Source organism: Falco cherrug, chromosome 4 (assembly GCF_023634085.1).
Source record: "Falco cherrug isolate bFalChe1 chromosome 4, bFalChe1.pri, whole genome shotgun sequence".
NCBI lineage: Eukaryota > Metazoa > Chordata > Aves > Falconiformes > Falconidae > Falco > Falco cherrug.
In genome coordinates, this window is record NC_073700.1 from 92,181,109 (window position 1) to 92,198,227 (window position 17,119).

At 37.0% G+C, this 17,119-nt stretch overlaps 1 protein-coding gene across 6 annotated transcripts in view; it reads left to right on the forward strand.

The window, feature by feature from the left end:
* Positions 1–17,119, forward strand: part of GOLGA4 (golgin A4) — a 92,618-nt gene that overhangs the window by 61,726 nt on the left and 13,773 nt on the right. For all 6 annotated transcript variants that reach the window (XM_055707237.1, XM_055707238.1, XM_055707235.1 and 3 more), the window contains 7 exons: positions 2,041–2,219; positions 3,277–3,408; positions 4,411–4,566; positions 5,510–9,804; positions 10,565–10,686; positions 11,719–11,849; positions 13,789–13,902. In XM_055707237.1, coding sequence (XP_055563212.1) covers positions 2,041–2,219; positions 3,277–3,408; positions 4,411–4,566; positions 5,510–9,804; positions 10,565–10,686; positions 11,719–11,849; positions 13,789–13,902 — 5,129 coding nt within the window. The remainder of the gene's footprint in view (positions 1–2,040; positions 2,220–3,276; positions 3,409–4,410; positions 4,567–5,509; positions 9,805–10,564; positions 10,687–11,718; positions 11,850–13,788; positions 13,903–17,119) is intronic.

Below are 17,119 nucleotides of genomic sequence, written 5' to 3' on the forward strand. Positions count from 1 at the left end.
TGAGTGGAGCATCAGGGTAGTCGGTGTGGCACAGGCTGTGTACGTAACAGAGTTGTGCCCAGGGTGGTGAGGGGGGGGGTGACTGGAGTCCTGTGGGTCCCAGGTGGCAAATGCCCTGATGGAGACTGTGAAGAACTCTGCTTGGAAAATAAGGAAATACAAGCCTTGTGCATGGCTTTCATTATGTTTTTAACTGTTTTCCTGTTTAAAATAATCTCCATTGCTCTTGATTTTTTGTGATGAGTTTTAATATTTATTATTCAGAGTAGAACTGGGAGTGAAAAAGTGGATACAGTGATAAGCTTTAGTATTGCCAGTCAGTAACAACCCTTTTTTTTCGCTAAAACACGATTGTTGCTGTGAGTAGTCAGAAAAGGGCTTCCTCAGAAAACAGAAGAAGATTGGGTGAATGCAATTTTATGGAATTAAGTTACTTGGAAACATATTTGCAGCACTGTCTCAAAAGTAAAAAAGATTGTGGTTAAAAGCTTCGGTTTTGAATGTTATCAGAAGATGTGGAATGGAGAATGTTGCTTACTTCTCAAAATCATGCCTGAATGTTATTAAAGATAGTTTCAAAAAATCAAGGTTTATGAGAATTGCTGTCAATGTCTACTAAGTAATGGTGAATCAAGGAAACTAGAGATGTGTCTGTCTGTTATGATATTTCTTTTTGGGATAGAACTAAGTGGAAGAAAGCTTAGCATAATAAATTAAATTTTAAAAATTACTTTGTTCTGTCTGCTCCCAGAGTAGTATCCAAGTAGTACAGGGTATAGTAGAATAATATTCTTTTAGGATTTTTGTGCTCTGATAAATTACAGTCTTGATATTGACACTGTGATTTTGAATTTTACAGAGGTGTTTTGCCAAAGTTCTTTTATGCAAAAAATTAACCATATAGTAGATTGTTCTGAGACTGAATTGTCCTTTGATGTGCAGCAGGAGTTTTCCACATTTATGATCCATTGAGAAAAACAGGTTTCCCTAACAGTGATTAAATTCTAGTCTTGCGTAATTCTGTATAGATTCTGCCATCAGTTTCAGTGAGGAACTCAGATACTGTTACTGATGATTAATAATAATATGATAGTGATGATGATAATAAACCAGCTCACAACACAGGAATTTATTTTCTTTGTTTTCATATCTAAGCGATCATTTATGAAGTGAATACAGTATGTTAGAATATGTTTCCTTAGCATGGGAAAAAGCTGTGGAATTATTGCTTCTGATTTGTAAATTAAAATGTGTTTCAGCAGACTTGTGCATCTTGTGCAAATGTAAATAAATCACTGCAGCTTGAGTGTTCTTCTGAAAAATTTTCTAGATTTTCAAGTTTTCTGGAAGCAAATCTTAATATTTTTTTCTTATATTTTATCTGCAAGTTTTAGAAGCACAGGCCATTCTTCATAATGCACAAGCATTTTCCCAGTGTCTCTGAATTGCACTGATAGTAGTTTACATTAAAAGTAAATAGTGAAATAATGAAATTAGCAAAGCTATCTGTATGGACTCCACCAAACCCACAGTTCGAAGAGAAGATTATCTAGGTTGTACAGTTTGAAATGAACAGCTCTAGGTAAATAAAGGGCCTGGTATTATACTTCAGTGTTGTATTGAGGAAGAGCACTTTCATGAATCAGTAAAAACTGACTTGCATGGCAGTCATTCCTGGTTTATGCTTCTGTCTGCTTGTTTTACTGGAAGAACTACTTGTGAATTGCCTTCTCATCATGCAGCTTTTTTCCTCTTCTTCAGAGTTACTCAGCAGACATAGGCAGAAGAGGAGCCATAGTTTATTTATACGGTTTATGTATTTTATAGTGATTTTAGGGGAAGAAATAGAAGCTACAGAATGTATTGGAAGACACAGCTATTTGTCAGTTCTCTTTCCTTTCTAGGTAATAAACCCATTTGATGGATTCCTAAGTTCATTCATCTGTTTTTTCTGCTATTTACAGTTACTGAGAACTCAGTTCTTCTGTCAGGGGACATAGATATTTCTTGACCATCATATATTTTTTTTTTATTTTGCAGCTTTTGAAGAGCTTGAGAGGGCTCTGAGTATTGCACAAAAGACAGAGGAAGCCCGGAAAAAATTACAGGCAGAAATGGATGAAAAAATCAAAGCAGTAGAAAAGGCAAGTGAGGAAGAGAGGGTAAATCTTCAGCGGGAGTTAACCAGAGTGAAACAAGAGGTGGTTGAGATTATGAAGGTAAAAGCTGAAACTCACCCTGTATTACTGGCTTTTAAACTAATCATTCAATTACAATTAAACTATAGTTGTAAAATATATTAGTATATCAGAACTTTGTTCCAAAATATTTTCTATTTAACAAATTCTGTAAAAAGTAATTTATGGGATTAAACATTTACTTAAGACAAAATAGAAAACTCCCCATATAGACTTTTTTTCCTCTAATGGTGAAAGTATGTTAGAGGCATGTAAAAATGAACAGTATTACTCTTTGTTTCACAGTATTTAATAAAATTATTTACTAGAGGTACACTTGAGGCTTTAAAGGGAGTCAAGAAGAAGAAATTAATGGCTCACACATCTCCACCAGGATTTGGGGTTTTAATACTAAGTACTTCTAATGATTATCCTAGACCAGTATGTGTAAACATGTAAGAACTTGTTGCCAAACCGTTTGCTAGTTAAGAATTGCTAACATTTGCTCCATCTGGCTTATTCAAGTAGGAATTGCCTGAGTTCTGTGTGTGCTTTGCAGAGCTGTAAGAATTTGAACACCTTTAAACTACAGTGCTTGTACTGACATTTTGTTTTGTTATTAGTTTTTTACACTAATGCTTTCAGGGGATGACTGACTTCAACTACATTATTCTTAAATAAAGCACATGCGTAAGCTGTAGATAGCTGTCTATGTAGAGTATCACCAGTTGACTTTCTGGCTCGTGAAATAGCAAGAACGCATGGAAAGCTACAGACAGAAGTTTATTTTCCAATTTATTATCACATTTCAACCAAAACTGAAAACACTTAAGTTCACCTTGATAGAAGAGTCTTTAGAACATGTACTGTTTCTTTTATTTAGTAGAACTGCGAAAGACTTGATGGGGAAGGTGGATAACTTCAAGCTTGAAATGAGAGCTGTCAGGGCTTAATATGAAGCGCTCCAAGTGATTGTTGCATATTCAAAGACATGGTTCTGGTTTCCTCTCTGTTGCACTGGTTTTCTTATTAAGAAATGATGCAAAGTATTTTGTTTCTTAGTATTTTGAAAATAGTTTTTTCTGACTTGGATTCACAGAAGTCTTCAGAGGAGCGTGTTGCTGAACTAGAAAAATTCCATAAAGAGGAAATGGCTACCAAAGATCAAGAGCTAAATGAGCGATTACAGGCCCAAGAAAAGGCGTTCCAGGAGAAGATGAAGGCAGCTCTCGTAAGTGTTCCTAAAATGTGTAGAAAGACATTTCTCTTAAGTGTGAGGTGGGGCTAGAAATCTTAATCTGACTCTTCCGCAGTGAGAGTCCTTCAGTGCTCAGATATGAGTGTCCTCCAAAAGTTAAAGAGCTCAGAGACTTCAGCAATATGAAGGGAAAGCGGCTGCAATGATCCAGACTGAATAATGATAATTGGTCGCTATCACTGCTTGCTAGCAGCTGCATCTTGTGGGAGAGACTTCCTTTTTTTAAACACTCTTCTTGTTAGACTTGGGGGTTTTTCATTTCTTCCTCTGGATCACTGGCAGTTAGCCACAGTAACCAGAGTAAAAGAGGTACAAAGAATGAGGCTGTTACTTGGAAAGTGTCGGTAGCATTTTGTCTGGTTGCATTGTGTTACGTGAACAGGTTCACTATTCATAGTGTTTGACCTCAGAAAAGAATTTTCTTCTAGGTCAGGCTGGGAGGAATCATTGGGATTCTTTGCTTTTTTTCAAAATCCACTTTAGATCATCGTGTGATTTTACCTAACAGATAGTAGATACTCTTTTGTGCTTCTCTGTGATGGTTGGTGACTAGGACTGAGGAACTTGGACAGTCCCTTCCAGACTATATTTTTCTCTCTCTCAGGTTGTATTTTTTAATTATAAGGAATAGAAGCTTAAAAATACATTAGCAGTGGAATCAAGTGAGGACAGACCTTTATTCCTCTAAGGTGTTACTCTCGATTAGTCATGGTGAACAAAACAAAATGAAGCTGGATTGCTTTATGGTTTTCATTCATAGAGAAGTAGAAGACAAATGGTTCCCAAGAAAAGAAAATGAAAGTGATTTATAACAGTTTTGTTTTCACATATGAAATACAAACTATGTGTGTTTGTGGAGAAAATACAGGTGATTAGTGCATGACTTCTATTAATTGGTTTGTAAATACCCTATTTTACTGGTTTTCAAGGTGTGATGACTATAGTTGATTGTTTTAATTGTAATTTTTGATACAGGAAAAAAATCAGAGTGAGTGTTTAAAAACCCTTCAAGAACAAGAGCAGCAAGAATCCCTAGCCTTAGAAGAATTAGAGCTGCAGAAGAAAGCAATACAGTTAGAGTGTGACAAGAAAGTTCAGAAGATGCATCAAGAAGTAGAGACTTTTAGAACTGTGAGTAAAGATTCCAAAAGAGAATGTTTACAAGAATTCCTTTCAGTATACATTTAACTGTGTCAGGTTTACAAATACTGTGGATTTCTTGTGATTGGGTTGGTTTGTGATTGTCACAGTGCTGCTTTTTGTAACAGAAATTTACTGTATTGCCATGGTATGCTGTAGCCCCTTGGTTTTTTACAAGATTAGATGGCAAAATACAGAAGTGCATTCACTTTATATCATGGCATGGGATATGAATTTGTATCCATCTACACAGTTTTTATGTATGTTATGCAGGAGCGTTAACACTTAAACTGTTCAACTTCTGAGTACTGATACCGTACAAACATTTGTAAGGATATTGAGTAAGTAAAAAAACTTGCATGATTTTTTGAAATGTCCTTTGCTTTATGTAATGGGTAAGATTATATTATCTGCTAATGCAAGTGTGTAGTGTGTACATTATCCCAGCACTCCCAAATGTTAGTTTTTAAGTTATATATATAGAAGTGTTTTAACTTTACAGTAGCATTTCCATGAGTGATGGAGTTAAGATAACTCAGTAGATATGTACAAAGTTCCATAATACTTGAGCAGGCTTCTAATATCTTTCATCCTGTGTATTGGTACTTTAGCTTAATAAGAAAATGTGAACATACCTCTCATAAACATGTGAATTATTTTATTTGAATTGGTTACATTGTTTCCAAGCTTGTATTAGATCTGTTTTCGCTGCAGTGAAATAGAAGATTTTTTTATTAAATATAACACACCATAGTGGAAGCAAAGTTGAGAACAAACTATATGAATGAAAGGCTTACATAAGAAGTTGATACTCACTAAAAATAATGGAATAAGTGACTTGTAGTTATGTGAACCTAGTGAGACTTTGTTAAAATTCAGTCAAATTGATAACTTTTGAATATTCATATTCTTTTAAAACTGTGTTCTCTAACAGAGGATTCTTGAACTGGAAAGCTCTCTTGCAAAGTATTCACAAGATGACAGAAAGCAGTCGGAGGAATTAAGTACTCTGATGGAGTCTGAAAAAAAGCAGCACAATAAGGAAATTAATGATATGGTTGAAAAACACAAGAAAGAATTGGAGAACATGAAACAGCAGCAGGAAAAGCTTTGGACAGAAAAACTTCAAATCTTAAAGCAGCAACAAGTAACTGAAATAGAAAAAATGAGAGAGAAACAAGAGCGAGAGATAGATACAATTTTGAAAGAGAAAGAAACAGCTTTCTGTGCACACATAGAAGAGATGAATGAAAAAACGTTAGAAAAACTAGATGTGAAACAAACAGAATTAGAAGCGCTATCTTCTGAGCTATCAGAAGCACTGAAAATACGTCATGATTTAGAACAAGAGCTCTCAGAATTGAACAGCAAAATGTGTGAAACAAAGCAAGAATTGGAAGGGAGGTTGGAAGAGGAGAGGAAAGGGCACAACAAAGAGGTTGAAGAGTTGTTAAAAGAGCACGAAATGTCTGTTCAAAGCATTGAGAAGGTACTCGGAGAGGAGCTCAACAAACTCAAGCAATCGTTGGAGGAGAAAGACAGATATCTGGGGGAACTAAAAGCACATGAACAGAAACTAAAGGAATCTGCAGAAAGATCTGAAGCTGAACTTGTTCAAGTGTCTGCAAAGCTAGATGAGCTTTCAGAGTCTCATCGGAGTACATCTAATGAGCAGGCAAAGATTTATGAAGAGGAATTAGCAAAGCTGCAGCAAAAGCTGGCAGGTCTTGAAGGTGAAAAACTGCAGCTTAGTGAACGCCTAGAAAGAGCTGAATCCCAGCTGAATGAAGTCAGGAATGAGTTGGAGGCATACATCTCTCAGGTATGTGACCTGAAACAGCATTTGCAAGAGCAAAGCAATGAAAATACACAAAAAGTAACCTCTCTGACACAACAATATGAATGTCAACTGAAGGATCTACAAAGAGAGGCTGATGAGACAAAGAGAAGTCTAACTGAGAAGGAAAATGAAATTGAAGACATGAAGAAGTTACAGAACAAGCAAATGGAAGAGCTTAAACAGAAACTTTTAGCTGCAGAGGAGAGAATTACTGCTTTGCAAGGAGAATATGAAAGTAAACTAAAACGTCAGGAGAACAAAATGGAGAAAATTAAACAGAAATCAAAAGATATGCAGGAAACTTTCAAAAAGAAACTTGCTGAGCAGGAAGCTAAACTAAAAAAAGAGCTTGAGAACACGCAGTTGGAATTTAGTCAGAAAGAGAGTGAATTCAATGCTAAAATGTTGGAAATGGCACATGCCAGCTCTGCTGGAATCAATGATGCTGTATCAAAACTGGAATCTAATCAGAAAGAGCAGCTAGAGAGTCTCGCCGAGGCTCATAGGAGGGAGTTGGAAGAAATTACCCAGAGTTGGGAAACCAAACTCAGTCAGCAGGTTGAAGAGCTCCAGGAAAAACATGAGATGGAACTGCAAGAGAAAGAGCAGGAGGTTGGAGACCTGAAACAGAAACTTGCCACTGTTAGCGCTGAGAAGGAGGGCTCCCAAACAGAAATTACCCGTCTGAAGGAAGAACAGGTGAAAAGGGAGGAGTCCCTGAAGGAATTGCAAGAACAACTAAGGCAGTCAGTGGCCAAGGTGAATGCTTTGTCAGGCAAGGAGAGTGACATGAAAACACAGTTGAAAAAATTGGAAAGTGATCTTGATCAGTCCCTGAAAGAGCAGTCAGGACTTCAGGAACAGCTCAGCAAGCAGAAAGCAGTTGAAGAAAAGGACAAAGCCAAAATTTCCGAGCTGGCTGATACACTGAAAACACTTGAAGAGAAACTCCAAATCGTGCAGTCATCTCAGCACAAAGATCATGAAAATTATGAGAAAAAAATAGAGGCAATTCAGCTAAAAGAAACTGAGTTTAAAAGGCAGGCAGGAGAACTTGCAGCCCAGTTAGATGCTTATTGGAAGAATGCTGAAGCTTTATTGCAAACAAAAAGCAATGAATTAATTGAAAAATGCTGTGAAAAAATTGGTGTAGTAACAAGAAGAATCGCAGATTGCGAGCACCGAACTGCGAAAGTTAAAGAAGCAGTGTTAATTAAAGCAAGTAAGATTCTTGAACTAGAAGCTCAACTTCGAGAAGTTACAGAGCATCATTCTGTTGCAAGGACTTCTTTGCAAAAGTCAATGCAACAGTTGCAAGAGAAGGACAATTTGATTACGTCCATGAGAGCTGACATTGAAGGCCTTGTAACAGAAAAGGAACAATTGCAAAAAGAGGGAGGGCATCAGCAGCAAGCAGCATCCGAAAAAGAAACTTGCATAACACAGCTGAGGAAAGAGTTATCGGAAAATATCAATGCTGTCACCTCAATGAGGGAGGAACTCCAGGAAAAAGAATCTGAGATCTCTGCTCTCAACAAAACAATCAATGACCTTAGTGTTAGACTTGAAAGTACAGTAAGTTTAACAGAGAAGGAAGCAGCCATGGCTCTGTTAAGCAAGCAACATCAAGAGGTTCAGTTGCAGTTGTTAAACCAGGTACAGGAGTTATCGTCCAGAGTTGAGACACTGAGTCAAGAAAAAGCGTCAGCTCTTGAGCAAGCAGATCATTGCACAGCCGAGCTGTCAGAGTGGAAGATGAAAGCACAAACCAGATTTACACAAAATCATGATACTATTAAAGAATTGCAGAGCAAACTTGAATTAAGCAATACTGAAGCCAATAAAAAAGATGAAGAGCTAAATAAACTGAAGGAGCAGCTGGCTAAACAAAGCGAGAATCTTGATAGTTTAAAAAGTGAATTGGAACAAAAGCAAAGCAGGAGGGAAAAGCAAGAGAGTGAGCTAACAGCAAAGTTAAAAAACCAAGCAGCAAGAATTGCTGAACTAGAAGAACATGTTGCTCAGAAAACTTCAGAAAATGATTCTTTGATGGAGGAACTTAAAAGGTATAATGAACAAAAAGACACACAGCAGAAAGAGGTAGCTTGGCAACTCCAGCAGGCAGAGAAGGTGGCTTTTGAAAAGGATAATAGATTTAAGGAGGCTGAAGAAAAAGTGCTTTATCTTGAGAAGCAAATAGATTCACTGAAAGCTGAATTTGAAGCAAAAGAGAGGGAATTTCATCACACGAAGTCAGCGCTACTTAAAAGCAAAGAGGAGGAACTGAAAGAATTAGAAGAGAGACTGAATGCAGAGAGCAGTACTAAGCTGGCAGATCTGAAAAAGAAGGCAGAGCAAAAAATCGGTTCTATTAAAAAGCAATTGATATCTCAGGCGGAAGAAAAGGAACAGCAATTTAAGCAAGAGAAAGAAAATCAGTTAAAAGACTTAGAACAAAAAGTGCAGGAGAGAGAGGCCAAAATTGAGTCCTTGGAAGAAAAAATGAAGTCAACAAGAGATCCCACAGAACTGGAGAAAGAAATGCTGCAAAAAGTAGAGAGTGTAAAAGCTGCTGTAGAACAAGAAAAAAATACTATGCTTGAGGGTGTCCGACAGACATACGAAGAGAAAATGCACGTGTTACAGAAGGGCTTAACTGGAAAAGATGAATTGTTGCAGAAGTATGAAAAGGAACTACAAGAGAGTAATGACTTTCATTTAGAACTGCAAAACAAACAGGGAGAACTCCTTAAAAAACTTGAATGCATTGAGCAGAGCCATCGGGAGGAGCAGAGCAGGACTGAAAGCCTCAGGAAAGAACTTGAGGAGCAAACCAAAAAATACTCATTGTTAGCAGATGAGCATGCACGTTGCGGTGGTGATTTAGCAAGCAGTAAGGAAGAATTAAAAGCTAAAGAACAAAAACAATTTGATATGGAGAATATAATTGGAGACTTGCAGAAAAAATTGCAGGAAAAGGAGGCAGTCAGTCAGTCTTTAGAACAGAAGATAAAAGAGTTGGAGAATAATCTAGCGAAGGAGAATGAAGTGCATAAGATTGAGATGGATGATAAGAGTTTGAGATACGAAGAAAAACTAAAAAGTTTACAGCAACAACTGGATGAAAGAAATGACAGTCTGAAAGCTTGTGAGGAAAACGCTGAAGAAAAGGCTAAATCTGGTTTGGAGCTGCAGCAGTTACTAGGTGATATGCAGAACCAGCAGAAGGACTTGCAAACTAAACTGGAAGAGACTGAAAGGGAGAAACAGAAACTACGCAAAGAAGTGAATAATCTTCAAAAAGACTTACGTGCTCTGCGAAAAGAACATCAGCAAGAGCTTGACATAGTAAAGAAGGAGTCCTTAGAAGAAATGGAGCAGAAAATCAGGTAAATTCTTTGTTCCTGGACTTGTTACCATTTCTTTGCTTTATCTTTAACCAGTAAAATCTCAAGAATACTTTTTTAAAGCTCAGTTTGTAGCAATGAAATAACGACTGGTGTTTTCCTGTCATTTTTCTAAATACACTTAAAGAAACAGCAAGGAAGAGCTACTTGAAAGTTGATCTTCATAAACATGTAAAACTATTTGAGTCATCAGTTTAAAAAGTGGTTTGTCTTTCGGCAAAGCACTTTTGTTTTTCTTATGTGATGGTCATTTTCCGCATTGCCAGAACATAAAATACAGTTCTGTTTTTCTCAAGCAGGAGACAAGTGTATTAAATCTTAGTACTGAGAGCTTCATGTTCAAATGATATCAAGAATTGTTCATATGTACTGCCCAAAAATGTGCTATACTGCTCAGCACTCTAATGGTTTCTCAAGGGAAGAATTCCCTAAAAATTCTGTTTTTCTGCAGCACGTTCTTTACTTCCAGTTCTTAATCTTCTTCACCAGAAATTCCCTGTCTTTTGGAAGGGTTAGTTCTGGGCTGTTTTTTAAATGAAACACCTATGCCTTCCAGGTGAATTCAATAGGAGGAAAACAAAAGAGCCTCCCTGAATCCCACAGAATTCATATAATTCAAACCCATCCCATTCTAAAATAGTTTTGGAGAAATTCCCAGATCTCCTACCTTGCTAAATTGTTCTTGCACTCTATTTAAACATTTTATTTCCTCACTGTAATTTTTTTTATTTTTTATTTACAGATGTGAACAAGAAGACATTGAGTTAAAGCACAACTCCACCTTAAAGCAATTAATGAGAGAGTTCAATACTCAGCTGGCTCAAAAAGAAAGAGAACTGGAAACAGCAGTAAAAGAAGCTATCAGTAAGTGAAATACTAATATAAGTGTAATCAGTAAAATAGCCAGAAAACCAGATCTTCAGATGTTTTGAGGAAGGGGTTTTACCTGGGACTTTGATAAAGTCAGCATGTTTTATTACTGCCTTGAGAACTCAGGGAAAGAACTTGCCTTTGTTGCTCAAGAAGTAATGTATAAATGTTAATTGTAGCAGTTAGGAAAACCCCTATGTAGGTGTTCTTCCTTACCCTGCAGAGTGGTTCTTTGATCTAGCACTCCGTATCTGTCATTGCAGAGTTACCTGTGATAGCCATAGGTACCTATCTTTTTATTATAAATTCAAAAGGAAAAGGGAGTAGAGTTTTAGAGGTGAAAGTACATTGTGAGGTTTTCATTGTAATACTGCTTTGGCTTCAGCAGGACAAACCTTTAATGCTCCGTTGTTAACTATATGGCACTGAAGGGTGCCTTTCAGAGAAACTTCAGTCCGTCTGGGAATCAGAATTGCATTTTCTTAGCTGCATCTTGCAGACTTCATTCACACTAACTACTAACAGGTACCAGCTGGATATGGTGTCAGATTGCTCTACCATGTGATTAGAACTAGAGCACAGCATATTTCAGCTTCTCTGTCCATCTCTTGCCACCACAGGGTAAGTTGGAGGTTGAAGAAGTGAGCTGAAAGTATCTTTTGACTCAACAGTTACTGGAAGTACCCCTACAAGTGAGGAATTTCTGAAGATTTGCAGATGTTTCAATCACTTCTCGAGATAGAATTAGTTGATAAGTATTGGTTGTGATCTTAAATTTTCTCTAAAAGTTCCAGCATCGGGTAGAAAAAATTGCTTCAGATACCAAACTGCAGACAACAAACTTCATATATGTTGGGATTGAGTGACTTAATTGTCACTGACAGTGAGGAAGAATGAATATTCTTAACAATTTGTCCTTACGGATGCTTTCCACAGTTGTCTTTAAGCTTTTTAAAATACTGTTCTGGCATAATTTAACAAAATAAATATGTTTTTTTTAATATGGCCTGACTTTTTCTTTTACAGGTAAAGCTCAGGAGGTAGAGACTGAATTGATAGAAAATCACCATGTAGAGACAACACAGCTGCACAAAAAAATTGCTGAAAAAGACGATGATCTGAAAAGAACTGTGAAAAAATATGAAGAAATCCTTGAGGTATCTTTCTGAAAAGTGATGTGACTGCACACATTTTGAAATAACTCTTCCCCTTTTCTCATTGCTCATCTAGACAAACTAATTCTTACTGGTATAGATCTTACTTCTTGAATTACACTTAATAGGTGTGGTGACCTAGCTTGCAATTAAAACATTTGTTTCTGTGTTTTATGAACATGAAAGAATTCTAAAAATTAAGCCCTAACTCTGGTCATTCAATAGAAGTTAGATAGGTTATAGAGTCATAGAATAATTAGGTTGGAAGATACCCTTAAAATATCATAAAGTCCAACTTTTAACCCAAGACTGCCAAGTCCACCACTAAACCATGTCCCTAAGCACTGCATCTACATGTTTTTTAAAGGCTTCCAGAGATGATGGTTCCACCCTCTCCCTGGGCAGCCTGTTTCAATGCCTGACCACCCTTTCAGTGAAGAAATTTTTCCTAATATCCACTCGAAACTTCCCCTGGTGCAACTTGAGGCCGGTTCCTCTTGTCGTGTCCCTTGTTATCTGGAAGAAGAGACCGACCCCCACTGCCTTACAGCCTGCTGTCAGGTAGCTGTAAGGGAGCAATGTGGTCCCCCCTGAGCCTCCTTTTTTCCAGACTAAGCACCCCCAGTTCCTTCAGCCACTTCTCATAAGACCTGAGCTCCAGACCCTTCCCCAGCTCTGTTGCCCTTCTCTGGACACGCTGCAGCACCTCAGCATCCCTCTAGCAGTGAGTGGCCCAAAACTGAACACAGGATTCCAGGTGTGGTCTCACCAGTGCCAGGCATGGGGGGATGATTGCTTCCCTGCTTCTGCTGGCCACACTGTTCTGGGATACAAACCGGCAGAAGTTTGTCTTCCAGATTGAAATGAGGAAAGTGAGCGAGTTAAATTTAAGCTTTACTGGAGTTGAGGTGGTGGTCATGGTGTGTTGTTTCTTTGACGGATTTAAATACAGTGCTTGTGGGCCAGCCTCACGCTCTAGCTCCTTTCTCTGATGCTCTGTCCAGATTAGCATTATAACCCTTGAAGTAAGGTTCTGTTCCATGCAGTGTGCCGTCTGTTTGCATAGTTGATTAATTGTACTAATTTAATCTGAAGTACTACTGCATAGCAGAGCAGGCAGCTCGCTGCCCTGGGTGGTTAGCGTGAGTGAAACTAGGGTTTTACTTTAGTTCAGCAGCGGAGACGTGCACTTTGAACTGGAGTGCTGTTTTATAAGCTCCCTAATGTGCTATTTCACAAAAAGGCCAGAGGGGACACAATTTTAAAAAATAATTTTTTCTGTACAGTGCCATATAGGTGGGTTAAGTTACTAGGATTTAGGTCATTGTATTTTTCTCTTCTAAATTTACTGTTCACACTGTCATAAAATATACAGGAAAAGTTCATTTCCTCCCTGCCGTTCTTGCCACTGCTTCTTTCATCCATGCTGCACAGTGCCCTCCAAACCCTTGTGAATGGGAAGTTACTGTTTCTGAAAATGTGCTTAAAACTTTTTTAGGAACTTCTTTGTGCAAATGGCTGAGGAAAGGGTTTAAGTCCTTGTCACTTCCATAGTATAGGAAGTGATTCTGTATCATTGTGTGTTCCTTTCATGAAAGTCGTACAACGAAGCACATACTCCAGTAGTAATTCAAATGCTGGTTTAGTGCCTGATAGAAATGGCTCTTTTTAAAAAAAAAATTTTTCAAAGAACTAACTGTAATTCTAACTATGTAATCTTAACTGTTGGAGGCCTGCAAAATCTGGTTAAGCTCCTGTGTTTGTTTCTTGTTCTTTTCTATAGCCTTGTAGCGTAACTAACCTTTACACTGAATTTCAAGCATATTCTTCTGTATATAGCATAACTCTTTTGTTTATTGCTTTCTGTCCACTGTAGTTAAGATTTTGAATGGTTAGATGATTAATTGTGTAAGTAGGGTTTTTTTGCCCCTGTATTTTCAAGGCTCGTGAAGAGGAGATGACAGCAAAAGTTCATGAGTTACAAGCACAGCTAGAAAACTTGCAAAAGGAATACAAGCAAAGGCTGGCAGAAGAGGAGCATTGGAACAGTGAAAAAGTGAGCTGGCACTAACATTTATTTTTATATGTTTAGGTATGAAATGCTTAGTCTTCATAAAATTCTTTAGTTTGTTCTTAATTGTTTTAATTTATATATCTGGCCTTCACTTTCCCGTAAAGTTTCTATTCTTTTAGACATTAACTTCTTCAAAAGTGAACCTCTTTAGGATCTGCAGTGTTTGATACTACGTTGTTTGAATGGCATGTTAAAAAGTCTGTTTGTGTTGTGGTTATTGGGGAGGGGAGGGTCCCTCTACATGTGTTCTTTATGTTTACTGGAAGCCCTTTAGAAGGAAAGGAAATCACATTGGGTCATTTTTAGCATAATATTTTAAAATTCAAATTCCAAATGGCTCTGAAGTAGTGCCTTGAATATATCAATTATGGATAGAGAGGTCTTCATTGAAAGAAGATGGAGTACGTGCTTTTGTCTTTCTGAGACTATGTTTTAGTTTGATGAATTCTTTGATGAAAATATTACTACTTATTATTACACTAAAAAGAGGAAAATTATATGAGGTATTGGGTCATTGGTGAGAGTTCATATTAACTTCATTTTTATTTTTTTTTATTTTGACAACAGGAAGCAATGGGGATACTAAATGTTTTTATTTGATACTACAAACTTACAGTACAAATTACCTCGCTGTCCTAATGTTTGTTTCTTCTGCCTTGCTTACAACACCCTTTATATTACTTTTATTAACTGTTCCATGACATGAGTGTTGCTTTCATAACAGGAAAAGAAGAAATACTTGTATCAAACTGCCGTGTATTTTTAATCAACCCTTATCCACCCACTGATGACAATCTTGCATAAACTTATTATCTGGAGGAAGATTCTTTTAAGAATCTCCTGAACCCTAAAACATGATTCTGAAAAGTATGAAGAGTACTTTACCTTTAGGACTTACTTATTAACTGTTTCACTACTTACTTTGTTACAGAAGTTTTCTATAAATACAGGTAGTCATTTAGCATCATATTGTGCATGCATCTTCGGGATTACATATTCACTGATAGGTCGTGAAAGTTACATCAAATCTATATACCAGCAATGGTATTTGATGTATTTCTCAGTTCCTCCCAGAAGTGTATCGCACAGGTTTGCAATGGTAACATAGAGCTGTAAAATATTTGAATATTGCAAATATTACATCTCTACGTAAAGATGAATCTGCTTACAATAAACAAAATAAGGAGCTAATTTTGCCTGTCTTTGGAATCTTGTCCACAATTCTCCACTCCTTGGTATTTCCATGGCAGACTTTGGGGAAACTCAAAAGGAGTTTTTCCACTTGTGGTGGGTATAAACCAGCTGAGAGAACTCCATTGCTGGTAAATAGCTTTGTTTTAAAGAATAAATGATGTCTCATTTGAGGGGGAGGAAAACCAGGTTGTGTGGTAGTGCATGTACTGAAGCGCAGTTAAAGCATCCAGGTATGAAGTGATTGCAGAATAACAATGGGATTTTTTGGTGAGTTTATGACAGTTAAATATACATGATTTTGCTGCCGTACAGGCATCAAGCTTTCTTAAGAAATTTTGAGAATTCCAACTAAATTCAAATACAGCAAATGGATAACAAGCTTTCTTTTGTACAGCTCTGATTTAACTGAATGTGAATTGCATATTTCATCCTATTCGCAATGGTGACTGAATCTCAAAACAGCATTACTATTCTAGTAGTCTGACTGTGCTATTGAACATGCAGATAGCTCCTGGTACATCCTCCATTCCAGTCAAAGCTCAAATGTTTGGACTGTTGTAAGTGGGCTTTCCACTTATTGTTTTGTCAGTATTTCAGGATTGGATTCTCACTCTTTGATGCAGTCTGTTCTGCGGCCAGGAGGTAGTTTTCCTTTTTTCCTCCTTTAAAATTAAGAGGGTTAAGAAATTAAGAAATGTTCTTCTTAATGTCTTAACTTATCCATTGCCTGTCCTATATATATATATTTATATATATATGAAACTAATTTTTCTATTACCTGGTACAATAGCATACATTTAAAACTGATACAATAGCATATATTTGCAACACGACGGAGCTAGACGAGAGAATTGGAGGGGGCCTGTAGACCTTGTCCACATACCTGAGCAGAAGTGTCCACACCTACATCTGGATTTCACATGTGCATTCTAATGCATTCTGTCATCTTAATTTGTCATGGTATTTTTTGGTGTGCCTTATTTCTCTTTTGTTTTGTAACATTTTTTTCTCTCTTTTTTAAATTTTTTTCCCTTAGTACTAGTAGTAAAACAACTCAGAAGTCTTCTGTTGACTATTAGCAACTTTTTGTGGGCAATTGATTTGTTTTCTAAATTTGGAGTCCCCTGGGTCACAGAAGTTTGTCTTACAAAACCTGCTGTGATGCTTGTTGTCAACCTAGGCCAAACATCACACATAGCATGTCTGCTTTGACATGAAGCATAACTATACATTTGAACAGTATTTTTCTGACTGTGATAAACAGTTGGCAAATACTGACATCCTTAAGTGTTAGTGTTGGGATATACAAATGTCAGAAACTGTCTCTTCATGAGAAAACAAGTGTGTGGTCAGATGATTAAGCTCTTCAGAAGCAAGAATTGCACTTACAGGTTTGAGATCGGTAGAGGAATGATTTTCCTCTATATTCTGTTATCAGAGTGTAGGAAAACCCACAGGTTTTATGAATCTACAGAGGTGGGGAATAGCTTCCCTTCTCAGCACAATTCCAAAGAGGCTCGGGAAGAAACAAGTGGTGTGTACCACTTCTGTGTTAAGGTTCAGGTTAACTTTGAAAAAAAACCAACAAACAAACCAAAAAACACAAACCCCAAAACACACACAAAATATGTGATGTTAAAATTATTTTACAACCTTGAGCTATACCCATGAGTACTAGAGCATTATTTTCCTTAGAGCTGCAACAAGGAAAGACAGACATTTAAGCTTGAAATTGCTTCTGTACTTCATAAACATTGCTATCTTTGCAAGATGTAGAGCTCATGAAGCTCTTAAACTGAAGCTATTCTAAGATAAACGTTCAGATTTCCAAATGAAACTTGGAGAATTAAAGAAAAAGGTACAATATTGTGAGTAGTATTAATAGTTGTTAGGGTTTTCTGGCTTGTGCTTCATACTCATTCAGTTATCATTCATCTCCAATATGCATTTTGTAAAGACTTGGAAACACAAGGTTCTTGAAGTTATATTTATAATAATTGTCTTA